At 48.7% G+C, this 25,334-nt stretch overlaps 1 protein-coding gene across 4 annotated transcripts in view; it reads left to right on the top strand.

Moving 5' to 3' along the window:
• LOC125282233 (uncharacterized) overlaps window positions 1–25,334 on the top strand; it is a 154,170-nt gene that overhangs the window by 97,729 nt on the left and 31,107 nt on the right. For 2 of the 4 annotated variants that reach the window (XM_057306436.1, XM_057306434.1), the window contains 3 exons: window positions 16,882–16,928; window positions 17,957–18,111; window positions 24,838–25,070. The exons of 1 other annotated variant lie outside the window; for it this stretch is intronic. In XM_057306436.1, the coding sequence (XP_057162419.1) occupies window positions 25,016–25,070 (55 nt within the window). In that variant the 5' untranslated portion in view covers window positions 16,882–16,928; window positions 17,957–18,111; window positions 24,838–25,015. The remainder of the gene's footprint in view (window positions 1–16,881; window positions 16,929–17,956; window positions 18,112–24,837; window positions 25,071–25,334) is intronic. One more of the 4 variants, XM_057306435.1, reaches the window with a different exon arrangement.

Genomic DNA, 25,334 nt, shown 5'->3' with positions numbered 1-25,334 from the left:
GGACCTCCGAAGCTGGAGCTGCAGGCTGCTTGGGGTCCGGCGCTGCCAAGGGCGGAGGTGGCTCTTGGATCTCCTGACAGGGAGTCAGAGCAGTGAGCATGTCCTGCGCCGGCTCCGACAGGGCAGGTGGCATCAGGGGCCCTTCAGGGACCTCCATAGTTAGTGTTGCAGCATGCGCGGGCGCTCGGGCTGCGAAAGGTGCAGGTGGGTCTTCAAGATCCTGACATGGTGTCAGAGCTTTGAGTATATCCTGCCGTGGCTCTGAAATGGGAGGTGTCATCACGCGCTCTTCAGCGACCTCCATGGCTGGTGCCGGAGCCTGCTCAGGCTCCCGCGCTGTCAAAGGTGCAGGTGACTCTTCTTGCACCTGAGAGAGGGTCAGAGCCCTGAGTATATCCTCTGTTGGCTCTGATATGGGACGTGGCCTAAGGGGCTCTTCAGGGACTTCCGTAGCTGGTGCTGCAGGCTGCTCGGGTTCCGGTGCTGCCAAGGGCGGAGGTGGCCCTTGGAGCTCCTGACAGGGAGTCAGAGCAGTGAGTATGTCCTGCGCCGGCTCCGACAGGGCAGGTGGCATCAGGGGCCCTTCAGGGACCTCCATAGTTGGTGCTGCAGCGTGTGTGGGCGCCGGGGCTGCGAAAAGTGCAGGTCGGTCTTCAAGCTCTTCACAGGGAGTCAGAGCTGGGAGTATATCATCTGTTGGCTGTGACATGAGACGTGGCCTACGGGGCTCTTCAGGGACCTCCGAATCTGGTGCTGCAGGCTGCTCGGGCTCCGGCGCTGCCAAGGCCGGAGGTGGCTCTTGGAGCTGCTGACAGGGGGTCAGAGCTCTGTGTACATCCTCCGGTGGCTCAGACATGGCAAGTGGCATCAGGGGCCCTTCAGGGACCTCCGTAGCTAGTGCTGCAGCGTGCGCGGACGCTGGGGCTGCGAAAAGTGCAGGGCGGTCCTCAAGCTCCTGACAGGGAGTCAGAGGTGGGAGTATATCCTCTGTTGGCTGTGACATGGGACGCGGCCTAAGGGGCTCTTCAGGGACCTCCGAAGCTGGTGCTGCAGGCTGCTCGGGCTCCGGCGCTGCCGAGGCCGGACGTGGCTCCTGGAGCTCCTGAGAGGGAGTCAGAGCAGTGAGTATGTCCTGCGCCGTCTCCGACAGGGCAGGTGGCATCAGGGTCCCCTCAGGGACCTCCATAGGTAGTGCTGGAGCCTGCGCGGGCTCCAGGCTTTCCAAAGGTGCAGGTGACTCTTCTAGCTCCCGACAGGGAGTCAGAGCTGTGAGTATATCCTGCCGTGGCTCTGAAATGGCAGGTGTCATCACGGGCTCTTCAGGGACCTCCGTGGCTGGTGCCGGAGCCTGCTCAGGCTCCCGCGCTGTCAAAGGTGCAGGTGACCTTTCTAGCCCCTGACAGAGAGTCAGAGCTGTGAGTATATCCCCCGCTGGCTCTGACATGTCACGTGGCCTAAGGGGCTCTTGAGGGACCTCCATAGCTAGGACTGCAGCCCGCTCGGGCTCCGGGGCTGCCAAGGGCGCAGGTGGCTCTTGGAGCTTCTGACAGGGAGTCAGAGCTGTGAGTATGTCCTGCGCCGGCTCCGACAGGGCAGGTGGCATCAGGGGCCCTTCAGGGACCTCCATAGCTGGAGCTGGAGCCTGCTCGGGCTCTGGGGCTGCCATAGACGCCGGTGGCTCTTGCAGCTCATGACCGTTCGTCAGAGCTGTGAGTGTATCCTCCGCTTCCTCTGACATGGCAAGTGGCATCAGGGGCCCTTCAGGGACCTCCGGAGCTAGTGCTGCAACGTGCGCGGGCGCTGCGGCTGCGAAAGGTGCAGGTGGGTCTTCAAGCTCCTGACAGAGACTCAGAGCTGTGAGTATATCCCGCTGTGGCTCTGAAATGGAAGTTGTCATCACGGGCTCTTCAGGGACCTCCATGGCTGGTGCCGGAGCCTGCTCAGGCTCCCGCGCTGTCAAAGGTGCAGGTGACCTTTCTAGCACCTGACAGAGAGTCAGAGTTGTGAGTGTATACTCCGGTTGCTCTGACATGTCACGTGGCCTAAGGGGCTCTTGAGGGACCTCCGTAGCTAGGACTGCAGCCTGCTCGGGCTCTGGGGCTGCCAAGGGCGCAGGTGGCTCTTGGAGCTTCTGACAAGGAGTCAGAGCTGTGAGTATGTCCTGTGCCGGCTCCGACAGGGCAGGTGGCATCAGGGGCCCTTCAGGGACCTCCATAGCTGGAGCTGGAGCCTGCTCAGGCTCTGGGGCTGCCATAGACGCCGGTGGCTCTTGCAGCTCATGACCGTTCGTCAGAGCTGTGAGTGTATCCTCCGCTTCCTCTGACATGGCAAGTGGCATCAGGAGCCCTTCAGGGACCTCCATAGTTGGTGCTGCAGCGTGCGTGGGCGCCGGGGCTGCGAAAGGTGCAGGTGGGTCTTCAAGCTCCTGACAGGATGTCAGAGCTGTGAGTATATCCTTTGTTGGTGGTGACATGGAACGTGGCCTAAGGGGCTCTTCAGGGACCTCCGAAGCTGGTGCTGCAGGCTGCTCGGGCTCCGGCGCTGCCAAGGGCGGAGGTGGCTCTTGGAGCTCCTGACAGGGAGTCAGAGCTCTGTGTATATCCTCCGGTAGCTCAGACACGGCAAGTGGCATCAGGGGCCCTTCAGGGGCCTCCATTGCTAGTGCTGCAGCGTGCGCGGGCGCTGTGGCTGCAAAAGGTGCAGGTTTCTCTTGTAGCTCCCGACATATAGTCAGAGTTGTGAGTATAGCCTCCGCTGGCTCCGACATGTCACGTGGCCTAAGGGGCTCTTCAGGGACCTCCATAGCTGGAGCGGGCGCCTACTCGGGCTCTGGGGCTGCCATAGATGCTGGTGGCTCTTGCAGCTCATGACCGTTCATCAGAGTTGTGAGTGTATCCTCTGCTGCCTGTGACATGGCAAGTGGCATCAGGGGCCCTTCAGGGACTTCCATTGCTAGTGCTGCAGCGTGAACGGGCGCCGGGGCTGCGAAAGGTGCAGGTGGGTCTTCAAGCTCCTGACAGGGACTCAGAGCTTTGAGTATATCCTGCTGTGGCTCTGAAATGGCAGGTGTCATCACGGGCTCTTCAGGGACCTCCATGGCTGGTGCCGGAGCCTGCTCGGGCTCCCGCACTGTCAAAGGTGTAGGTGAGCTTTCTAGCACCTGACAGAGAGTCAGAGCTGTGAGTGTATACTCCAGTTGCTCTGACATGTCACGTGGCCTAAGGGGCTCTTCAGGGTCCTCTATAGATAGGACTGGAGCCTGCTTGGGCTCCGGGGTTGCCAAAGGCGAAAAAGGCTCTTGGTGCTTCTGACATGGAGTCAGAGCTGGGAGTATATCCTCTGTTGGCTGTGACATGGGACGCGGCCTAAGGCCTCTTCACGGACCTCCGTAGCTGGTGCTGCAGGCTGCTCGGGCTCCGGCGCTGCCAAGGGCGGAGGTGGCTCTTGGAGCTCCTGACAGGGAGTCAGAGCAGTGAGTATGTCCTGCGCCGGCTCCGACAGAGCAGGTGGCATCAGGGGCCCTTCAGGGACCTCCATAGCTAGTGCTGGAGCCTGCTCGGGCTCCAGGCTTTCCAAAGGTGCAGGTGACTCTTCTAGCTCCCGACAGAGAGTCAGAGTTGGGAGTATATCCTGCCGTGGCTCTGACGTGGGAGGTGTCATCTCGGGCTCTTCAGGGACCTCCGTGGCTGGTGCTGGGGCCTGCTGTGGCTCCTGGCTTTCCAAGGGCGCAGGTGACTCTTGCACGTCCTCACGGTGGATCAGAGCTCTGACCACCAGCTGTGTTGGGCCCGACACGACAGATGACGTCCCTGACTTTTGAGTTGTTGAGCTCCAGCAGCAGTGATGGGTATTTCCAGCTCAGGCTCTGAAGCTGCAGCAGGCACCCAGTGGGAGCTGGGACTAGCTTTCGGGGCACTTTCAGATCTCGTCCTGGGGCATGCTGCTGTTCCAAGAATAGAAATTGGTCATCATGATTGTCTTTCCATGTCCCTTCCAAATGAAGACAAGTTTGCCCACCAGTCAATATTATCTGAGACTTAGATCCCGTCCCTGGGTGGTCTCCCCAACTGTAGCTCATGGCGACAGTGATGTGAGACCACTCCTTGCTACCAGCCAAACTGTAGTCTGTGGAGGCTTGGTCTGTGTGGCCCACTCTCTCCCCTCCACAGGCCTCCATCAGTCACCCCCAGTCCTCCTCACCCCCAGCCTCCGGCTCAGCGGGCTCGAGGTGTCGCAGCCGAGAGAGGAGGAGCCAGGCACGTTCTCCAGGTCTGAGCCTGGCACGAGGAGCCCTACGTATGCCAGTAGTGTCTTTAGGCAGGGAAATTCTGGGGGCTGGAAGAAATCTTCAGGGTAGTGGCCCAGCCAGGTGCCCAGGATGGAGGAGATGGCCCTGGGGACAGACAGGTGGGCAGAGGAGTCAGAGGACAGGGCACCTCCCACACGGATGCCCCAGGGAACCCCTGTGGGAACCTGGGCCCCTCGGTCCCCGGCTCCTGGCTGTCAGAGCCCATTCCTACTCCATGTCCACCTTTGGGCTGGCCCAAAGCCTCTGTGAGTGGGAGTCCTTGACCCCTGGTGTGACCATTTCTGTCCTCCAAGTGGAAGCTGGACGCCCTGCTCAGTCTCCCTGCCCACTTGCTGCGTGACTTCCACTGCATGTGGGCAGTGAGGGGTGGCGTGTCTGGCGTGGTCATTGCCCTCAGTGCACACTAGTGCTCTGTGACTATCCAACCAAGGAGGGAACAAAGGGACTCTGTCCCATCCCTGGCCTTCCCAGGACCCTCCCGATACCGCCCACTTCCCCTCCCGTGCCTACGTGCTGCCTCGTTCAGTAGGTGCCAGGAGAGGGTGTCCTTCTGTGGACACTAATCTCCCACTGGGTGGGGGACGTCCAGTCCCCGAGCCCTCCCTGGATCTCCTGAGTACCTGCTGAGCACCCATTTTCGACGTTCCACCAGATGTGTGGAAGCCATGCCCTTTGTTCTGGGTCCCAGGATTGGGGTAGAGACAGGGCTGGGAGGCAGCGGGGATGGGGAATGGCTCTGTTAGGGGCTGAGGCTGCCCTCCAGCCCGCTCTGCTCTCCCACAGTGCCCACACCCCACCCAGGGCTCTCCAGTACCCCTTTCCTCTTCTGCAGATGAAGGCCTCAGACCTGGGCCCTCTCACAGGAATGGCAGATGTGTGGGATGAGGGTCCAGCAGCCCCCAGATCACAGTCCCCTCACTGTCCTTTCGAAGAAGGAAGGGCCCTCTGCATTAGCCAAAGCTCACTCACATGCCCCACTGCAGAGCCCAACGATTGTGCCTGCCAGGTTACTGTGGCCTAACCCGAAGAAAACCTAGTTCCCCTGCGGAGGGGCTACTCCCCAGGGGTCCGGCGCCGCAGCACCGGGGATTGGGGTCCCCCGAGCCCAGCGCCAGTCTCAGCCTACAGCCACGCATCCACACTGGCCCATCGGGGTGCTGCTGAGCATTCAGGGCGTGAGAATGGGCAGGGCCCCCGAGCCCCCAGCGACTTTCGATGGCACCCCGCGTCATTGACCATTGGGCCCATGCTCCCCCTCCCCCGCACCCTCACCTCATCCTGCCTCTCTGCTCTCCGCACAGTGGGCGGATCCTGTATGCCGGGCTGCTGGGGCCTATCCCTAACCCTAGGTTGGCCACTGAGGGGCCCCTTCCTAGGCACCTGGCAACTCAGCACCACGATTTGGGGACACGTGAGCACCAGCGCAGGACTCAGCCTGATGCCACACACCCACCCGGGCCCCTGGGGGCGCCGCCGAGCATTCAGGGCAGGAGAACGGGCAGGGCCCCAGAGCCCCCGGCAACCTTCGACGGCCCCCCCGCCTCAACCATTTGGCCCATGCTCCCCCTCCCCTGCTTCCTCACCTCGCCCCACGGCTCTGCTCCCTGCACAGCCAGTGGATTGGGCCTGCCGGGCTCCTATAGCTTTACCCTAACCCTAGGTCGGGGGCCAAGGGGCTCCTCTTCTGGGGCCTGGCCTCCCAGTGCAGGGGATTGGGGCCCCCAAGCCCCAGCGCTGGACTTAGCCTGCCGCCACGCAGCCACCAGGGCCCGTCAGGGCGCCCACGAGCATTCAGGATGGGAGAACCGGCAGGTCCCCCCAAGCCCCTGGCGACCTTTGATGGCCCCCCGTGCCACTACGCTTGGTTCCCCGCTCGCCCTCCCCCACGGGCTCACCTCGGCCCGCCGCTCTGCTGGCCGCACAGTCGAAGGACAGGGCCCGCCGGGCTCCTGGGGCCAACGCTAACTCTACGTCAGCTGCCAAGGGGTCCCTCCCCAGGGGCCTGGCACCATAGTGCTGGGAATTGGGGACACCCGAGCCCCAGCGCCGGACTCAGTCTACTGCCGCGCAGCCACCCGTGCCCCTCGGGGCACCACTGAGCATTGAGGGCGGGAGAACTAGCATGGCCCTCTGAGCCCCCTGTGACTTTTGTTTTCTTTGTCATTTTTTCATTTTAATGTTTTTTATTATATTATGTTAGTCACCATACAGTACATCCCTGATTTCTGATGTAAAGTTCAATGATTCATTACTTGCATATAACACCCAGTGCACCATGCAATACATGTCCTCGTTACTACCCATGACCATTCTATCGCATTCCCCCAACCCCTCCCCTCTGAAGCCCTCAGTTTGTTTCCCAGAGTCCATAGTCTCTCATGCTTCATTCCCCCTTCTGATTACCTCCCGTTTCTTTATCCCTTTCTTCCCCTACCAATCTTCCTAGTTCTTATCTTCCATAGATGAGAGAAATCATATGATAATTGTCTTTCTCTGCTTGACTTTTTTCACTTAGCATTATCTCCTCCAGTGCCGTCCATGTTGCAGCAAATGTTGAGAACTCGTTCTTTCTGATAGCTGAGTAATATTCCATTGTATATATGGACCACAGTTTCTTAATCCAGTCATCTGTTGAAGGGCATCTCGGTTCCTTCCATGATTTAGGTACTGTGGACAATGCTGCTATGAACATTGGGGTGCATATGGCCCTTCTCTTCGCTACGTCTGTATCATTGGGTAAATACCCAGTAGTGCAATGGCTGGGTCATAGGGTAGCTCAATTTTTAACTTTTTAAGGGACCTCCACACTGTTTTCCAGAGTGGCTGTACCAACTTGCATTCCCACCAACAATGTAGGAGAGATCCCCTTTCTCCACGTCCTCTCCAGCAATTGTTATTTCTTGCCTTGTCCATTTTTGCCATTCTAACTGGCATAAGGTGGTATCTTAGTGTGGTTTTGATTTGAATTTCCCTGAAGGCTAATGATTTTGAACATTTTTTCATGTGTCTGTTAGCCATTTGTATGTCATCATTGGAAAAGTGTCTGTTCATATCTTCTGCCCATTTTATGATTTGTTTATTTGTTTCTCACGTATTGAGTTTGAGAAGTTCTTTGTAGATCTTGGATACCAGTGTTTTATCTGTAGCATCATTTGCAAATATATTCTCCCATTCCGTGGGCTGCTTCTTAGTTTTTTTGACTGTTTCCTTGGCTGTGCAGAAGCTTTTTATCTTGATGAAGTCCCACAAGTTCATTTTATCTTTTGTTTCTCTTGCCTTTGGGGATGTGTCATGAAAAAGGTTGCTTTGGCCTATGTCGTAGGGGTTTCTGCCTATGTTCTCCTCTAGGATTTTGATGGATTCCTGTCTCACATCGAGGTCTTTCATCTATTTGGAGTTTATCTTTGTGCATGGTGTGAGAGAGTGGTCAAGTTTCATTCTTTTGCATGTAGCTGTCCAATTTTCCCAGCACCATTTATTGAAGAGACTGTTTTTTCTCCACCGGATGTTTTTTTCCTGCTTTATCAAAGATTAGTTGCCCAAAGAGCCGAGGGTCCATTTCTGGGTTCTCTCTTCTATTCCATTGGTCTTTGTCTGATTTTGTGCCAGTACCATGCTGTCTTTGTGATCACAACTTTGTAGTAGAGCTTGAAATCTGGCATTGTGATGCCCCCAGCTTTGTTATTCCTTTTCAACAGTTCCTTGGCGATTCGGGGCCTTTTCTGCTTCCATACAAATTTAAGGACTATTTGTTCCAGTTCTTCAAAAAATGTCATTGGTATTTTGATCGGGATAACATTGAAATTGTAGATTGCTCTGGGTAGCATGGACATTTTAACTATGTTAATTCTTCCGATCCATGAGCATGGAATACTTTTCCATCTTTTTGTGTCTTCTTCAATGTCTTTCAAGAGTGATTTATAGATTCTAGAATATAGATCCTTTACGTCTCTGGTTAAGTAAATTCCAAGTTAACGTATGGTTTTTGGTGCTATTGTAAATGGGATGGATCCCCTAATTTCTCTTTCTCCGGTCTCATTATTCGTGTATAGAAATGAAACTGATTTCTGAGCATTGATTTTGTATCCCGCCACATTACTGAATTGCTCTATAACTTCTAATAGTTTGGGAGTGGATTCTTTTGGGTTTTCCATATAGAGTATCATGTCATCTGCGAAGAGAGACATTTTGACTTCTTCTTTGCTGATTTGAATACCTTTGATCCCTTTTTGTGGTCTGATTGCTGTTGCAAGGACTTCTAGTACTATGTTGAATAATAGTGGCGAGAGTGGGCATCCTTGTCGTGTTCCTGATCTTAAGGGAAAGGCTTCCAGCTCTTCCCCATTGAGAATGATATTTGCTGTAGGCTTTTCATAGATGGTTTTTATGAGATTGAGGAATGTACCCTCTTTCCCTGCACTCTGAAGGGTTTTAATCAGGAAAGGATGCTGTGTTTTGTCAAATGCTTTTTCTGCATCTATTGAGAGAATCATATGATTTTTGAATTTTTCCTTCTGGATAAAATCTATGACACTGATTGATTTGTGAATGTTGGACCACCCTTTCATCCTAGGGATGAATCCCACTTGGTCATGATGGATAATCCTTTTAATGTACTGTTGGATTCTATTAGCCAGGATCTTGTTGAGGATTTTGGCGTCCATATTCATTAGGGAAATCGGTCTGTAATTCTCCTTTTTGATGGGGTTTTTGCCTGGTTTGGGGATCAAGGTAATATTGGCCTCATAGAATGAGTTTGGTAGCTTTCCTTCTGTTTCTATTTTTTGAAATAGCTTTAGGAGAATAGGTATTATTTCTTCTTTGAATGTTTGGTAGAATTCCCCAGGAAAACTATCTGGGCCTGGAGTTTTGTTTTTTGGAAGGTTGTTTATCACTGACTCAATCTCTTCATAATTAATTGGCCTGTTTAAAAAATCAATTTCTTCCTGTTTCAGTCTTGGTAGTTTATAGGTTTCCAGGAAGGCCTCCATCTCATCCAGATTGCTTAATTTATTGGCATAAAGCTGTTGATAAAAGTTTCTAATAATCCTTCAATTTCATTGGTGTTGGTTGTGACCTCTCCTTTTTCATTCATAATTTTATGAATTTGGGTCCTTTATTCATTTGGATAAGTCTTACCAGTGGTATGTCAATTTTATTAATTCTCTCAAAGGACCAGCTTCTAGTTCTGTTGACCTGCTCTACTGTACTCCTGGTTTCTAATTCATTGATTTCTGCTCTAATCTTGGTCAACTGCTTCCTCAGGCGTGGATTAAGCCTGTCCCTCTGTTGCTCTTCCAGCTTCTTGAGGTGAGAATATAAAAACTGCATTTTAGATTTTTCTATTCTTTTGAGTGAGGCTTGGATGGCTATGTATTCCCCCCTTAGGACTGCCTTTGCAGTATCCCATAGGTTTTGGACCATTGTGTTTTCATTCTCATTGGTCTTTATAAATTGCTTAAATTGATTTTTGATTTCCTGGTTTATCGAATCATTCCTGAGCAGGATGGTTCTTAGTCTCCAAGTGTTTGAGTTTCTTCCAAATTTTTCCTTGTGGTTGAGTTCCAATTTCAGAGCGTTGTGGTCTGAGAATATGCAGGGAATAATTTCAGTCTTTTGGTATCAGTTGAGACCTGTTTTGTGACCAAGAACATGGTCTATTCTTGAGAATGTTCCATGGGCATTAGAATAGAATGAGTATTCTTTGGTTCTGGGGTGTAGTGTTCTATATATATCTATGAGGTCCAACTCATCGGGTATGGCATTCAAAACTCTTGTTTCTTTGCTGATTTCTTGCTTAGGTGATCTATCTATTGCTGATAATGGAGTGTTGAGTCCCCTACTATTAGCATATTTTTATCTCTATGCCTCTTTATTGTGGTTAAGAGTTGGCTTGTGTATCTTGCTGCCCCCCTATTGGGGGCATATATATTTATAATTGTCATATCCACTTGTTGGATACATCCTTTAAGAATAATATAGTGCCCTTCTGTGTCTCTAACTGTAGTCTTTAGTTTAAAATCCATTCTGTCTGATATGAGAATTGCTACCCCAGCTTTCTTTTGAGGTCCATTGGTGTGAAAGATGGTATTCCATCCCTTTACTTTCAGTCTGAATTTTTCTTTAGGTTCAAAATGAGCCTCTTGTAGACAGCAAATGGATGGTTCATGTCTTTTTATCCAATCTGCAACCCTGTGGTGTTTTATGGGAGCATTTAGGCCATTTATATTGAGACTGATTATTGAGAGATAATGATTTTAATGATGCCATGTTGCCAGTAAAGTCTTTGTTTCTATAGATTGTGACTTTCTGTTCTGTATCACTCTTGGGGCCTTTTTACTTTTATAGAATCCCCCTTAATATCTCCTGTAGGGCTGGTTTTGTGGTTATGAAATTAGTCAATGACTGGCAATTCTGGAAGGTCTTTATCTCTCCATCAATTCTGAATGACAGCCTTGCTGGATAAAGGATCCTTCGATGCATGTTTTTCTCTGAAAGAGCTTTAAAAATGCCCCCTCCCCCACAACCCTTTCTCTCATTCCAGGTCTGTGTAGACAGGTCTGACATAATTCTGATACCTTTGCCTTGGTACGTGAGAAATTTCTTTGCCCTGGCCACTTTCAATACTGTATCCTTGGATCTAAGATTTGCAAAATGCACTATGATGTGACGTGGTGTAGATTTTTCATGGTTGAGCTTGGGAGGGGTCCTCTCTGCCTCTTGGAAATGAATGTTTGTTTCCCTTGCTATATTAGGGAAGTTTTCAGCTACAATTTGTTCAAATATCTCTTCTAAACCTCTGTTTTTCTCCACCCCTTTGGGCATGCCAATGATTCTGACATTGGAACATTTCATTGAGTCAGTAATCTCCCGTAACCTACATTCCCTGAGCATGGACATTTTGAGTCCAGATTCTATTCTAGCTTTCTCTTCTACTAACCCATCCTCCAATTCGCTGATACGTTCTTCTGCCTCATTCACTCTGGCTTTCAGAGCCTCTAGTTTTGACTGCATTTGACTCATAGAATTTTTAATTTCTGCCAGATTCGCTCTCATTTCCGCCCTTAGAGATTCTATATTCTCATTAACATTTTCGTTAATACTTTTTTCAAGTCTACACATCACCTTGACCACTGTTACTCTGAACTCCATTTCTGATAATTTGGTTATATCCATATCCATTAGTTCTGCGGCAGAGGCCACAGACTCATTGTCCTTTTTTTGCTGGGGGGGATTTCTCTTTCTTGTCATTCTTATAAGGAGAGGTTGCGGGGTTGTCCAGAGCCCAAATTATTGACCGGGACCCAGGCCGTGCGTCCTTGTTTTATAGGGATCTTAGGGATGTGGACTTCTTGATTTTTCAGCCTGCCTTCTGGGGGAGGGGCCTGCCACACCGATACTCAGACAACCCTGTTTGGGTAGCGTCTCCCTGTCGCCTGCGAGGGGGGAGGGGGATGGGCACACTGTGAGCCGGTATTTCCAGGCTTTTGTTCTCTGGTGGCTTTCTCTGACGGTTTGCTGTGTATTTTCTGAGAGTCAGAGCAGCAGTGGCTGAGTCTCAGCCTCTGTCTCAGAACAGAGGGGATCACGGGCCGTTCTCCACTGATGTTCTGGCCACTTTAACTCTGATTTTGTTGGTGCTGCTCAACCCTGCAGCGTCCTGGGATGTGTACCCCACACCCGGTGTCCCAGCCCTCACTTCCAGGGCCCGCACGTCCCTGTCCTTTGTGTTTCTAACATCGCCAGCCGCCCCTGCGCTCTTCCGGAGCTCCTGGTCTCAGTCTGGTTCCAGTGAGCGCACCAGAGCTCTGGTTTTCAGTCTGGTCGTGCCATTTTGCTGGCTTTAAAATGGGCAGCAGTCATGCGACTCCATCAGTGAAAGCAACCAAGGGCACATGTGGGTGCATTTCTTCAGCCAAGATCAACTGAGACCCCGCTGTGGGCCACGCTCCATATTAGATGCTGGGAACAAGTTGGCTGTATCCTCGAGGTTCCCAGTGCATACGACACATGACAAGCTGCCCATAGAATGGCTCTGTCTTATTCATCCCTGTATCCCTCATGCCTCACACAGTGCCCAGCATATAGTAGGAGCTCAATAAATAGCAATTTCCTTGGAGAGTGGGACAGTGTGGCAGTCAAGTCTCTGGCATTTGGAATCTGGGAACTTGGGTTTGAATTACAGCCTGTCCAGTTATGTGCTGTGCAGCTCTGGGCAGGTCACTTCATCTCTCTGAGACCCAGTTTCCTTGTGGGTAGGATGGGAGCTTAGATCACAGGGCCTGTGGGGGGTTAAGGAGCTTATTTGTGAAAAGAGCCTGGCCCGTGCTCAGCGCTCAGATTACACCTACCTGGAGTTAATGTGGTCACCGTAATGTCAGCGAGCTCTGGCAAACAATCCAGTCTCCATTTACTTTCTGGAAAGAGAGAAGGCCTGACAGACCGCCTCTGTGTCATCCACACTAGGAACCACAAAATCAAAACTGGTGGTTGACCTTCCTTCCCTTCATCTCTCCTTCTTCCCTCCCTCTCCCCTGCCGTGCTCTCCCATTTCAACTCTTCTCTCTGCTTGCTGCCCCCTCCTCCCGAAGGGAGCTACATTCAGGTAGGAATCTAGGGAGGAGGTTTCCAGGAGCAGTCTGGCTTACCGGCTACTTTGCAGACTGAGGTGGGAGACTAGGGTTGTGAAATCAGAGAGAAGTAAATATGTGTGATGTTTGTCTTGTTTTCTTCATATATCAATGACAAAAGAGTAGGAGATATTATGTGGATGGGTTTCAGGTGTGCTCTGCTATTTAAGATGATCTTTCCCTGAGACCTGCTCTTTCCTGCTCTGAGTCTGCCAAGCAGCAAACCTGGTTCATGTTTGAATCTCGTGTGTTGGGAACTGAGCAGGGGAGTTACCGGGTTGGGTGTGGTATGACCCCTGCCAGAGGCGGTCTGGTGGGATACAGTCTGTCCTGCACACTTGAGCTGGAGACAGAGTGCTTCCCTGCGAGCCAGGTGCGGGAGGCCCCGGGGACCGTCTCCCTCTGCACCTTTCGGTCTCGGACCAGCCCCTGCAGGGGCCACCCTCAGGTCTGCCCTGGGGGAAAGGCTGCTGCCAGGGAGGGCGGCACAGAGAATGTTCCCTGTGGGGCTCCCACACTGCTCCCAGGTCCTGCTGCAGAAGTGAGGTGGGTGGCAAGCCCTGGAGCACATCTCTCTCCTCCTCTCCTCACCCACATCCCCGGTCCTGGGATTAGAATAAAACCTGCACTTGGCTCCATGGGAGAGAGGCCCGGATGCAGTGGCCCGGAGACCCTCCCTGGCTGGCAGGAATTCTAGAGGTCTGTGTGAAGGCTGCTGGGTAGGCTGCACACAATGGCTCTCACGGTCCCACTGAGCTCCTGGGACTGGCCAGGCCCAGGACAGAGGCTCTGAGCACCAGAGCCAGAGTCCCTGCTCCTGTCAAACCTGCTGCTCCAGCTACACAGCGATGGGCCTGCTTCCCACCTTGTGGTCATGGCCCACCCTGGGTCCTCCCCTCAGGCCTGCCCGGGGCCTCCCCAGTCCTTCCAGGGCTCGGCTCTGGGGGCAAACGCTGGCAGGCACGAGTGTTGGTGGGGCCGCACCTGCTGTAGAGCCCCTGTCACTCCCCTGACAGAGGAGAGGAATTTGAACAAGTTAGTTTCCTTTCTTGCCTCTGTGGAGATGTGTGGAGGGCCTGGGTCACCTCGCGGCAGCGTTTCTCAGGCTCTGGAGATGACTCGTGTACATGAGAACCAAACGAAGCACTGAGATGGGAAGGAAATTCCATGCAGTGCGAATTCAGAATATGTTAAGCAGTTAGGATTAAAATTGCATACATTTCACTTTCCACTTTTGTAAAAAATAAAACAAATACAACTTATATTATAGTTGAAAAAGCAGTGTCTTCTGTCCCCTCTTCTTGCGGGAATATATAAAGGCATAAGAGTAATGATGCTAACATGAGGTGTACTGATTGGCTTTTATCTGAAAGTCACAGGCAGGGTTTGATGATGAGTGAGGAAGAAGAAGGAATGTGAGCAAGGAAAAGAGAGCAGTTTCAGGTCTCTGTCCATTGTGCAGGTGCCGGTGTCAGGATGGGTCGTACTGCAGGTGGGGTGGGGGCAGGGTCCCCACTCTCAGCCTCTGTCATCAGACTCCCTCTCCTCACAGACCCAGAGGGCGGGACTTGGCCTTTCTCACCTGGAGTTAAGTACGTTAACTTCCCCAGTGGGAGCTTTGCATAGAGAGGAGCTTCCCTGCCTTCCCCTGGGACCGTGGTGAAGCTTCCTTGCCCACAGGATAGTTTCTGGACTGGAAGGTTGGGTTGGACTCTGTGTTTCAGCAGCTCACTTAGCAGGGCCCAGTTCCTTCTTCTTGTCCCTGGACGTGCGTCCCAGAACCCAGGACTCCAGATCCCTGATCTTGGACACCAGCTCCCCCAACTGACCCTGTGTCTTGATCTCATTCTTCTGAGTGACCACAGAGCAGAAGGGACACGACAAACCTTTCCCATGGTGCTCCTTCGGCCATGAATTGATGCACTAGCGACCGCGGATATAAGCACAGTTTAGGTACATAGCTTTTTCTGGATAACCTAGGCAGATGAGACATTTGCTTCATTCTTTAAAATGTTTGGCCAGACCCACTCTCGGGAATAATAAGTATACTGGAGTTTCTTAATGACCGAAATGACCATGAGGGCTTGAGGTTTTATCCTCTTTGCTTGCATAAACCTGTCATGTACCTAGTATTTCTCATCCCTCTACAAGAATATGGCCTATAGCATAATACAAATATGAATATGAATATAAATATAAATAAATGACTCTTGGCCCGGAACTTCTGATATCTGAGATGCTATTTAGGGTAAATGGTGCAATTGGTCATTCAGCTTTGACCTGAGCTGGTGAAATGAACCAGATCTGGGGTGTCTGATATCGTAGCCACCAACTACCCGTGGCCTTCAAGCACCTGGAATTCAGCTCACCTGAATTGAGATGTGCTCTGAGTGTAAAATGCACACTGGATGCCGAAACCAGAATAAGAAAGAGAACTTAAATTATTTTATTGAGATTTTTAAACACTGTCTCATTGACGTAAATGCATGTTGGTGTGATACCATTTTTCCAATTACAATTCTTTTGACTTTTCTCCTTTTACTGTCTGTAATGTGGCTACTAGAAAAGTTATGATTGATGCAGGTGGGTCACATTAGATGTCTGCCGGATGCTGCCAGGCTCGGCTGAGAGAGCCTCCAGCTCGGGGAGCTGGTCCCACCTGGCCGCCACTCAGACCCGGAGCAGCAGCTGAGGGGTGGAAACAGTCAATGGGGAGCTCAGTTCAGCATCTTGTGGGACAGTCCAAGCTATGATTTGGTTAAGGAAAAGGAAGACTTGGTCATCTCTCCAGCGTGGGTATTGAAAATCTAGTCCTGCCCACAGCTCCGGGAGCAGAGAGCCCAAGTGCCCCCAGTGTCTCTAGGTGCACATGCTGTGTTGGGATTGAGTTGGGCTCAGAAACACTTGCTGTATTAGTAAAATACTTCATTCCCCAGACTTTGCTCTCTCATATTTGCCTTTTGTGGAACCCTGAGAAGTTAGAAACAAAATTGCACAAGATTGGGTGTGTCCTCTGTGAGATTCTTCTCGGGTTTCCCACTCCCTCCAAAGGTGACTCGGTTCTGGAACAAGAATGATGCACAAGGGGCACTTTCTGTGAATGTGTTCTCTTCCCACCTACCATACCAGCATTCACCTCTTGAATCTGATTCATTTTAATTGAATTCTAGGAGAAAAACGATTTGCTGATGACAGAAAGCTTGTGCCACAAATGATTTTATTCAGCATTGACCAAAATTTCAAAGGGAGCTACACGTTCAGAAAATTTGAATTTGAGTATTTACAAATCTCAAGAATTGCCTGTGGCCAATAAGTATAATTTTTTTCTTGTCTTCGGGACAAAATCAGTCATGTATTTAACTTCATCAACATTACTCCATATATATTACTCCATATATATACTTGTAAAAATTCATGCTTCATCGTTAATCCACACCATGGAAGGTAAAATTCCAATTTCAACTCGACTCATATTTTCTTAAGATTAAAGCCTTCAGCTTTACTAATTAATAGTCACCCGTCACTAATATCGGTACAAATTCTCTTTCACTTTAGCTCAGCTATTTAGAACGTGCAGGTCCAGAGTGATGGATACACAACGTATTTGCTAAGGAATCATGGGGAACCAAGCAAGGGGGATGGCATTTGGCTCTGCTTCATTCCCATCCTCTGAGATGGATTCTTCACGTTGATTTTATTGCCACTCAGTGACTAAAAAAAGAAATCTCTTATTGCTACTATGTTTTATTGCACAGTGAAATATAAAAATACAGGTGTATCAAAACCATGAAGCCAAATCTATGTGAGATTCATAATATGGGAAGGTCATAACAACAGTTCATAAATTATACATATTTTAAATATCCTTTTTGGCGAACCCTCAGAGAAATTTGAGGGGTTTTTGTTGTGCCTCACTTATTTTGTGTTTTTCTCTTCAAATAGAGAAAGCCCTGGTGGATTTTCGGGCTTGAGTGACACCTGAAATTTTGGTGAGTCCAGTGGTCGCAAACACAGCTGGCCGCTAGGTGGTGCTGCGTCTGAAACTATGCCAGCTCTTCCCTCTTCCCTGTCCCCACCCAGGCTTACCCCCTCCTCCATTCTACTATCTGAAATGCCCAGCAGAGGGCAAGGACCCATCTGATTCCACAACTGCTCAGTTTAGTAAACATTTCTGTCTCTTGATAATGAGGGGCATCTTCACCACCTGCTCCTCACAAGACTACTAAAAATTAGAGCAGTTTATTTATTTTTTTTTTAAAGATTTTATTTATTTATTTGACAGAGATAGAGACAGGCAGCGAGAGAGGGAACACAAGCAGGGGGAGTGGGAGAGGAAGAAGCAGGCTCATAGCAGAGGAGCCTGATGTGGGGCTCGATCCCATAACGCCGGGATTACGCCCTGAGCTGAAGGCAGACGCTTAACCGCTGTGCCACCCAGGCGCCCCAAATTAGAGTAGTTTAAACTCATACGTAAATGTTCAGCCTGCCTTCTTTCTGGAAACCATTATCCTTTTTATAGGGAGGAGAGCGGCAGAGGAAGAGGGAGAGAGAGAATCTTTTTTTATTTTGTTTTATTTTAAAGATTTTATTTATTTATTTGACCGAGAAAGAGACAGCCAGAGAGAGAGGGAACACAAGCAGGGGGAGTGGGAGAGGAAGAAGCAGGCTCCCAGGGGAGGATCCTGATAGGGGGCTCGATCCCAGACCTCTGGGATCACACCCTGAGCCGAAGGCAGACACTTAATGACTGCACCACCCTGAGATCATGACCCGAGTCAAAATCGAGAGTCAGACATTCAAGTGACTAAGCTATCCAGGCACCGCATTAAACCTTAATGACATGGCAAAACTCGGCTAAATCCAGTCTCCCCTCGATTATTTCTACCTGTAGGAACCTTTCCTTTTGTCCCAAGACAAGTCATTTCTTTATGTTGCTCTCCCAGAACAGCTTATAAATGCTGCTGCTTCTTCTTTCTCCCTTCTCTCTTTTTAAAAAGATTTTATTTATTTATTTTAGAGTGAGAGCACTCACAAGCAGGGAGAGGAGCAGAGAGAGAGAGGAACATACTCCTTCCTGAGTGTGGAACTGACACAGGGCTGGAATCCAGGACCCTGAGATCATGACCTGAGCTGAAACCAAGAATCCAACGCCCATCTGACTGAAGCACCCAGGTACCCAACTTATAAACATTTCTAATAGAATTGGTTACTATTCTTTTCTTTTTGGATGGGTGTGGTCTTAATTCTTTTTGAATGAGACAAATTTAATAGCTGGGTCTGTGGTCTTGATTTTGGATATCAACTACAAGGAATATCCAGCAAAAAGTAGACAACGAATAGTTATTACTGGATTGATGTAGAATTTAATTTTATAACTTGAAATCAATCTGATTTCCCTTATATTATCTCTTGATTTTCATGCTCCCTACACTTTCCTGCTTATCTAGGAGTACTGTAAAACAATATAACATAATTGAAGGGAGAAAACTTAATTGGACATTATGCAAAGAATAAACCAAAGGCCATTTACCTAAGTTGTGGTATGATGTCAAGAAGGGAAATATGGGGGCCCCTGGGTGACACAGCGGTTAAGCGTCTGCCTTCGGCTCAGGGTGTTTTGGGATCGAGCCCCACAACAGGCTCCTGCGCTATGAGCGTGCTTTCTCCTCTCCCACTCCCCCTGCTTGTGTTCCCTCTCTCCCTGGCTGTCTTTATCTCTGTCAAATAAATAAATAAATAAAATCTTTAAAAAAAGGGAAATATGAAGATGTTATGAAAATTATTTGTAATTTCCCATCTCAGAAGTAAAGTCTACAATTCTCATTATTCTTGGACATTTTCAAATGTATCCAAATTTGTGGTGAACAAAAGAAAGCAAATATGAAACTTATGAGTTGCAATATTTAGAAATGGTGGTTGGATTTGACTGTGAGGCACACAGCCTTCTAACAGGCTATACATGCTGTGGGGTCACACTTTGGTCAGCCACCCGCAGATTCAAAACTCATACACTTTATTAGCATTAACAAGGGGTGAAAAATGGTGTGAAATGGCTGATCAGTAATAATTGTTCTGTGAATATGAATTTTAGTTTGGATAAAAGACACGATATGATTTACTGCAACTTTAGATGTCTCGTTTCTATTATGCTGTCTTGCAAAATTTTCAAAAAGGAAAGGCTGTTGTCCAATTTCAGGTGGTCTGGGGCCCGTTCCAGTTTGTCTAACAATGTTTGAAAATACATATTTGCAATCATGGAGAAAAACAGTTGGGGAGAAATGACTGGGTCCAGAGAGTGAGCTTTGAGAGAACACTTCCCAAAACACTTTTGCTACTTTGAAAAAATTGAAATATAAGAATAGGTGTATTCCTTTTTACCTCAGTGGGGTCTGTGACTAATTCCATAGAGATAGATATAAACCATTTAATATTGGGTTAAAAGAGATCAGGAGGAATCCCCATTTTTCATTATTTTTTTTTAAATGATTTATTTGTATATTTTAGAGAGAGAGAGACAGCGTGAGTTGGAGGAGCAGAGGGAGAGGGAGAATCTCAAGCAGATTCCATGTTGAATGCAGAGCCCAATGCGAGGCTCCCTTAGGAACCCCCATTTTTCTTAAAGAGGGTTAGCAGACATGGCTTAAGACAGGGCTTCTCAACCTTGGCTCTGTTGACATTTGGGGCAAGGGAACTCTTGTGGGAGCTGCAGGGAGCCTGGTAGCGTGTGGAGCAGCATCCCTGGCCTCTACCCACCAAATGCCAGTAGCACCCGCCCCACAGTTGGGAACCTTCAATGTACCCAGACATTGCCGAGTGTTCCCTGGGGGCCAAAGCACTCCCTGCTTGGGGACCACTGGAAGCCAATAGAATGTGTCCAGAGAACTGGGAAAATACACCCTCTGGGTATAATATTCTATTATGTACCCCTTAATGGAGTAAAAATAATCTCAGACCGAAGAGACATTGACGGAATGTAAATACAGGGAGAGCGAGAACGCCAATGGAAGCCTCATCACCGTGTAAATGCCTGGAGAACAGGAGTCAAGGCGAGTAGAGAGGAGCCCTACATTAATTTATTTTCATTCATTAAAATGATTGATAATCATTCATTCCATTCATGGGTTTCTCACATTCTCCAGAGGGTGGCTGAGGAGAGAGCAAGAAGGAGAGTTTAGACGAGGTTGATTAAACCGTTACTGAGCCACTACCACCCATGCCTGGCGACATGTACGTAATTTTGTCCCACATTGACTCTGGGTTTGAGAATCCCTGGCACAGATGTGAGTCTCAGTACTCAGTCTGAAGAAGTGGATTATTTCAGGATGTTCATAAATCAAAGTGCAGTATAGCCTGAGGGAGCCTGAACAGCACTGGCCGATAGGATTCCATGAGTAAACGATCTCTGTCTGCCCTGTCCAATATGGTAGCACCAGCTCGGAGTGGCTCTTGAGCCCTTGAAATGTGGCCACCTTTCTTGTGTCACATGTGGAAATGTGAACATTTGGGGGATAGTGAATTAAAAATACATTGTTTAGTGTGCCTGGGTGGCTCAGTTGGTTAAAATGCCATCTCTTGATCTCAGCTCAGGTCTTGATGGTTGTGTGTTCAATCTCTGCCTTGGGCTCCACACTGGGCAGGAGCCTCCTTAAAAAACAAAACCAAACCCAAAACATCATTTACATTTACTTCACCATTTTCATTTCTCTTGTTTCCAGTGTGCTTATTAGAAAACATGAAACCATGTCTGTGTCTTGCATTAGGTTTTTATCAGAGAGCCCTGATCTAGAAGGTGGAGAATTCTGCCCTGTCAGGACACCTTGAACTCAACCCTGCTCTGGGTTAGTGTCTGGGCCAGGCAGGACCTGCAGGCAGAGCTGGGGATCCGCCTAAGTTCAGATTCTTCTCCCGTCTCAGCTCAAAGCCCAGTGAGGATTCTAGACTTGGTTTCCAATCGGCATTTCAGATCTCTCTCGGTTTGGACCATGTGCCCTTGATTTTGTGTGTTCATTCGTTAGCACTAGAAAGGACATTTACTTAGGACCCATTAGGTATTTCCACTTTAAGGATGAAAGGATTTCAGGAAACAATAGCATTTAAATCACAGATGATCCTGCCATTCAACTGTCCAGGTGATCTCCCTCTGGGAAGCCACCATGAAGTAGTTTGAAGAGGCAAGCCAATGTCCTGTCTGCCTAGCCTTTCTGGAGAAGTGCTTTGTGGAAAATTTATAAATTAATTAATTAATTAATTAATTTCTGGTTCCTGGCACAGGACTCCTAAAATCCTTGCAGTTTCCTGAGGGATAGGAGAGACTTTTGTTAGTCATAAAATCTCCAACAGACCTCTCCAGAGTTTAGGCTAAATAGCTGACATAGGGTGGGGCCCAGAAATGGCATCACAGTGGGGCTGGTCACCAGAAGGACCAAACTGGGAGTCAAGGATTGGAAATTTCAGCCCCAGCCACTGGCCATCTGTGAGGGGAGGGGGCTGAAGATTGGGTTATAAAAAGTCTTGAACAAGACGTTGGTGAACACATTAATATTCTGGAAAAGTGATTTTCCCCCAGAGAAGGTGTGGAAGCTCTCCGCCACTCCCCACCCCCTTTAGGCCTTCCTTGCTCCACGCATCTCTTCCATTGGGCGTTTCCTGAGTTGTATTCTTTATAATAAACTGGTCGATGTAAGTAAAGTGCTTTCCTGACTTCTGAGTCGATCTTTTTTTCCCCTTCATTCATATAACTTTTATTACAGTGTATTTATAATTGTTTTTTCCTTTTTTAAAATTTAAATTCAATTAGACAGCATATAGTACATTGTTAGTTTCAGATCTAGTGTTCAATAATATATCATTTGCGTATACCCCCAGTGCTCATCGCATCACGCGCCCCCCTTAATGCCCATCACCCAATTACCTCATCCCCCCCACCTCACCTCCAGCAACCCTCAGTTTGTTTCATATACTTAAATGTCTCTCATGGTTTTTCTCCCTCTCCGATGACCTCCAGTTCAGTTTTCCCTCCATTCCCCTATGATCCTCTGCACTGTTTCTTAGAGTCTACCTATGAGTGAAACCATATACTTGTCTTTCTCTGACTGCTGTGTTTCACTCAGTATAATACACTCCAGTTCTGTCCAGGTCGATGTAAGTGGTAAGAATTCATCCTTTTGAATGGCTGAGTCATATTCCTTTTTATACATGGAGCCCATCTTCTTTATCCATCCACTTGTGGATGTAAGTCATTCTAGTGAAATTATCAAACCTAAGGAGGGGGTCTGAGGGAGTACCTGACCTTGTGGTTGGGCAGAAGTGTGGGTAGCTTGAACACCCCATTTGTGACTGGCCTCTGCAGTGGGGACAGACTTGTGGGACTGAGCTCTGAAATCTGTGGAGTATGAATTGAATTGTTGGAGAACGTGGCGAGTTGGTTGTGGTTGGTGTCAGGAAATAGAGCACACGGGTGTACTTGAAACGTGAACACATCTCCTCCCTCCACTGCACCAATTGACTGCATAAAGCCCCCCCATGGGGGTCCTCTGTGCTCTGTGGTCTCTTGGAAGAATGGAGTCAGGTTCGACTGGCAGTAGGGGAAGTTGGTTTCCAAGATCAAAGATGTGGAGCCTAGCTGAGAGCTATTCCCTAGGTGAAGCCGTGGATGCCGAAACGACCCCACTGCCCCCTTCCTCACTAACGACTCAGAGATTGTGATATCACAGTTGGTTCCCCACGAAAGGTGGGAATTATCTGACTTTGGGCATTTTATGGGCCTGTGCCCCTCAGTCCCAAGTGCAGAGTAGAGTGACCTGGTAGGTCTCTGATAAAGACTGACGGTTGAGTCCTGCTCTGGACACAAGTGAGCCACCCGACAGAGTCCATTATCAGGACAGCTCGGTTTCTTGTGAGACATCTATTCTTTGGAGGAGCGATCGCCTCATACACTCTTCCTTTCCCGTTGCTTCCCCACCTCCTTTGGGCTCTTGACTGGTGCCCTTGTGGAAGGTCTCCCTGCCATGCCAGACCTCAGGTGGAATCTATTTCCTATGGAAAGCACCTGCCTCGACTCTTGATTTCCCTCGCAAGACATGTAGCACAGTCTCGTCCTTTTTCTTGGCTTTGTGGGGGGAAAATGATACTACTAATGTGTGTCTTAACCTTTTGATATGGAAAAGGATGTGGCTACCCCAGAGTCCAAAAGAAAAAGCAAAGGCTTCAAAAATCATACTGCCCCCTATGTCTGGTCTTGCTTATTTCCCTCCTTACAACATTTTTACTGATTCATGCTTAATGATTGTGAGACAAGGTCTCTCTTATAGGCATCATTAATTGAATCCTGAGTTCGATGTTCAGGACAGATTTCTGTGGGAAGGTTTATTGACTGTGGAAAGAGCAGAGAGAAGCCACTGAAATGCAAAAGGAATATGTGGGCCTCTTCTATGTCCAGGCTCTGCATTCTGACCAGTGGCTGAATTTGTTTTTTCTCTCCAATGGGTATGACCTCAGATGTAGATACACCCAATGACAACCTCATGATTTCTGCTACCCTGAGGAGTGTCCAAAGTGGGTATTCGGTTCAGATAGAATCTGAAAGAGGTGCTGAGAGGTTCAGCTACACAACTGGCATCATGGACTCCCCTTGGTTGCCCTCTGGCCACCCTACTGGGAAGTAGATCTGGGGAACATGCAAAGAATAGATGTGGGCATTTGCAAAGAATCTGTTCACTAACTCAGGAAGTTCCAACTGCCTGCAAAACTTGGATTCTGGATTGTGGATTTGAGAACTAGAAAGCCCTCGTTTATTTATTGGCACTGGGCCTAGGGCTGCTCTTTTCATGGACCCCAAGTTCTACCTAGTGGGGATCATCCTGGGTGTGGATATGTGAAACCTTTCATTTTCTAACGTCAGCATTGTGTCCTGGATGAATTCCTAACCTTGTGACCAGGTTTACCAAAGTAGTACTTTACCAAAGTAAAGGGGTTGTTTTATGCCGTTATTTTCTGGGGCTTGATCTCACGAATCTGAGATCATGACCTGAGCCAAAATTCAGAGTCCAAGGATTCACCAGGTTCCCCGACTACATACAGTTTTTTGTTTGTTTGTTTGTTTGTTTACCATGTATTATAGTTCCTTGGTTAAGTCCATGGCACTTGGTTTTGTTCTAAAAGGTTTCCTTCTTTATGTATATTTGGAACTGGTTCCTTCCGTTTCCATTGCTACTTTTCATGAACAGATCAAAATCCTGTGTCTATTGAGTGCCCATCCATGAGCCAGAACACACACTGAACCCTGCATTTTGGGGAGTAGTTAAAGTACTTCATTTAGAAAAGTACTAGTTGTATGTATTGCCCTCAACCCGTTCACTATTACAGAAATGCAGGGGTGAAAATACAGTGATATTTCCCCCCTCATTATTCAGGAAAGAGTCTGCTTTACATACACATACTGACCAAGAAATTCACAAAGGTTGAGAGGTAACTAAGTACGTCCTCTCAGCTATACACAGAGAAAAAGCAGGTAGTCTGCATAGACGGTGAGAGAATGACATAATTTCATTAGTATATGCTTAGAGAAATATGATTTGAAGAATGGAATTTCTGTGAACACTGCTCTTCATTTCACCTGGGACCCATTTTAAACTATATTCTAGACATGTCTGGTGACTGGAGGATAGAATGGGTGGGGATGGTGTTTTAAATCAAGAGTGGGACCTCTATTTATTCTCAATCTGTTTTTCTTTTCCCTCTTCACCCTGAAGTTTGGCTAGTGACTCTTTTGGGGGGGTGGCAGGTCATCCCCCCTCATGTCTTTTATTTTCAAAAAAAAAAAAGAGTGAGAAAGTGTAAGACTGGGGTTCAACTTTCGAAACAAAGCATTTACTCTCCCATGCCCCCTTGTCTGTGAAGACAGGCCCCTGTCGACACCAGAAGTTGGCCGCTGTGCAGCTGCATTGACTCTGAAAGGTCTATGATGACACTGTCGCCATGGTGACTTGAGCCACACCTCTGCTGTCCTTTCCAGCTGGGACTCTTTGAGCTGACCCATTCCTAGGGATTGGTGTTTGCTCTGCTGCTCCAACTCAGAATGGGAAATTGCTGTGGTTCCTGCTGTGGTTCCTGCTGTGGTTCCTGCTGTGATGGTATGTTCCTAATGATCTTCTGAATGCTGTTTGCTAGGACTCAGTTCACTCTTTCTCAAACTATTTTTCTCACCGTTGAAAATTTCCTCTCTCCCAATTTCATCTACACATGTTTTATAGTTTTGTTTTATCCCTTGATTTCTACTGTTGGTGGTTCTACTGAGCTAGCAGCCTTGGTTTTTGTCCTCCATGGAGAACAATGGACTACTTCCATGATATCCTGCACCCCTCACTTGTCACCCTAGGTTCTCAAGGGGGGGAAAT

This window comes from Ursus arctos, unplaced genomic scaffold, assembly GCF_023065955.2.
Source record: "Ursus arctos isolate Adak ecotype North America unplaced genomic scaffold, UrsArc2.0 scaffold_37, whole genome shotgun sequence".
NCBI lineage: Eukaryota > Metazoa > Chordata > Mammalia > Carnivora > Ursidae > Ursus > Ursus arctos.
The sequence above is the reverse complement of the archived record's forward strand: the minus strand, read 5'-3'. Positions and strand labels throughout refer to the sequence as shown.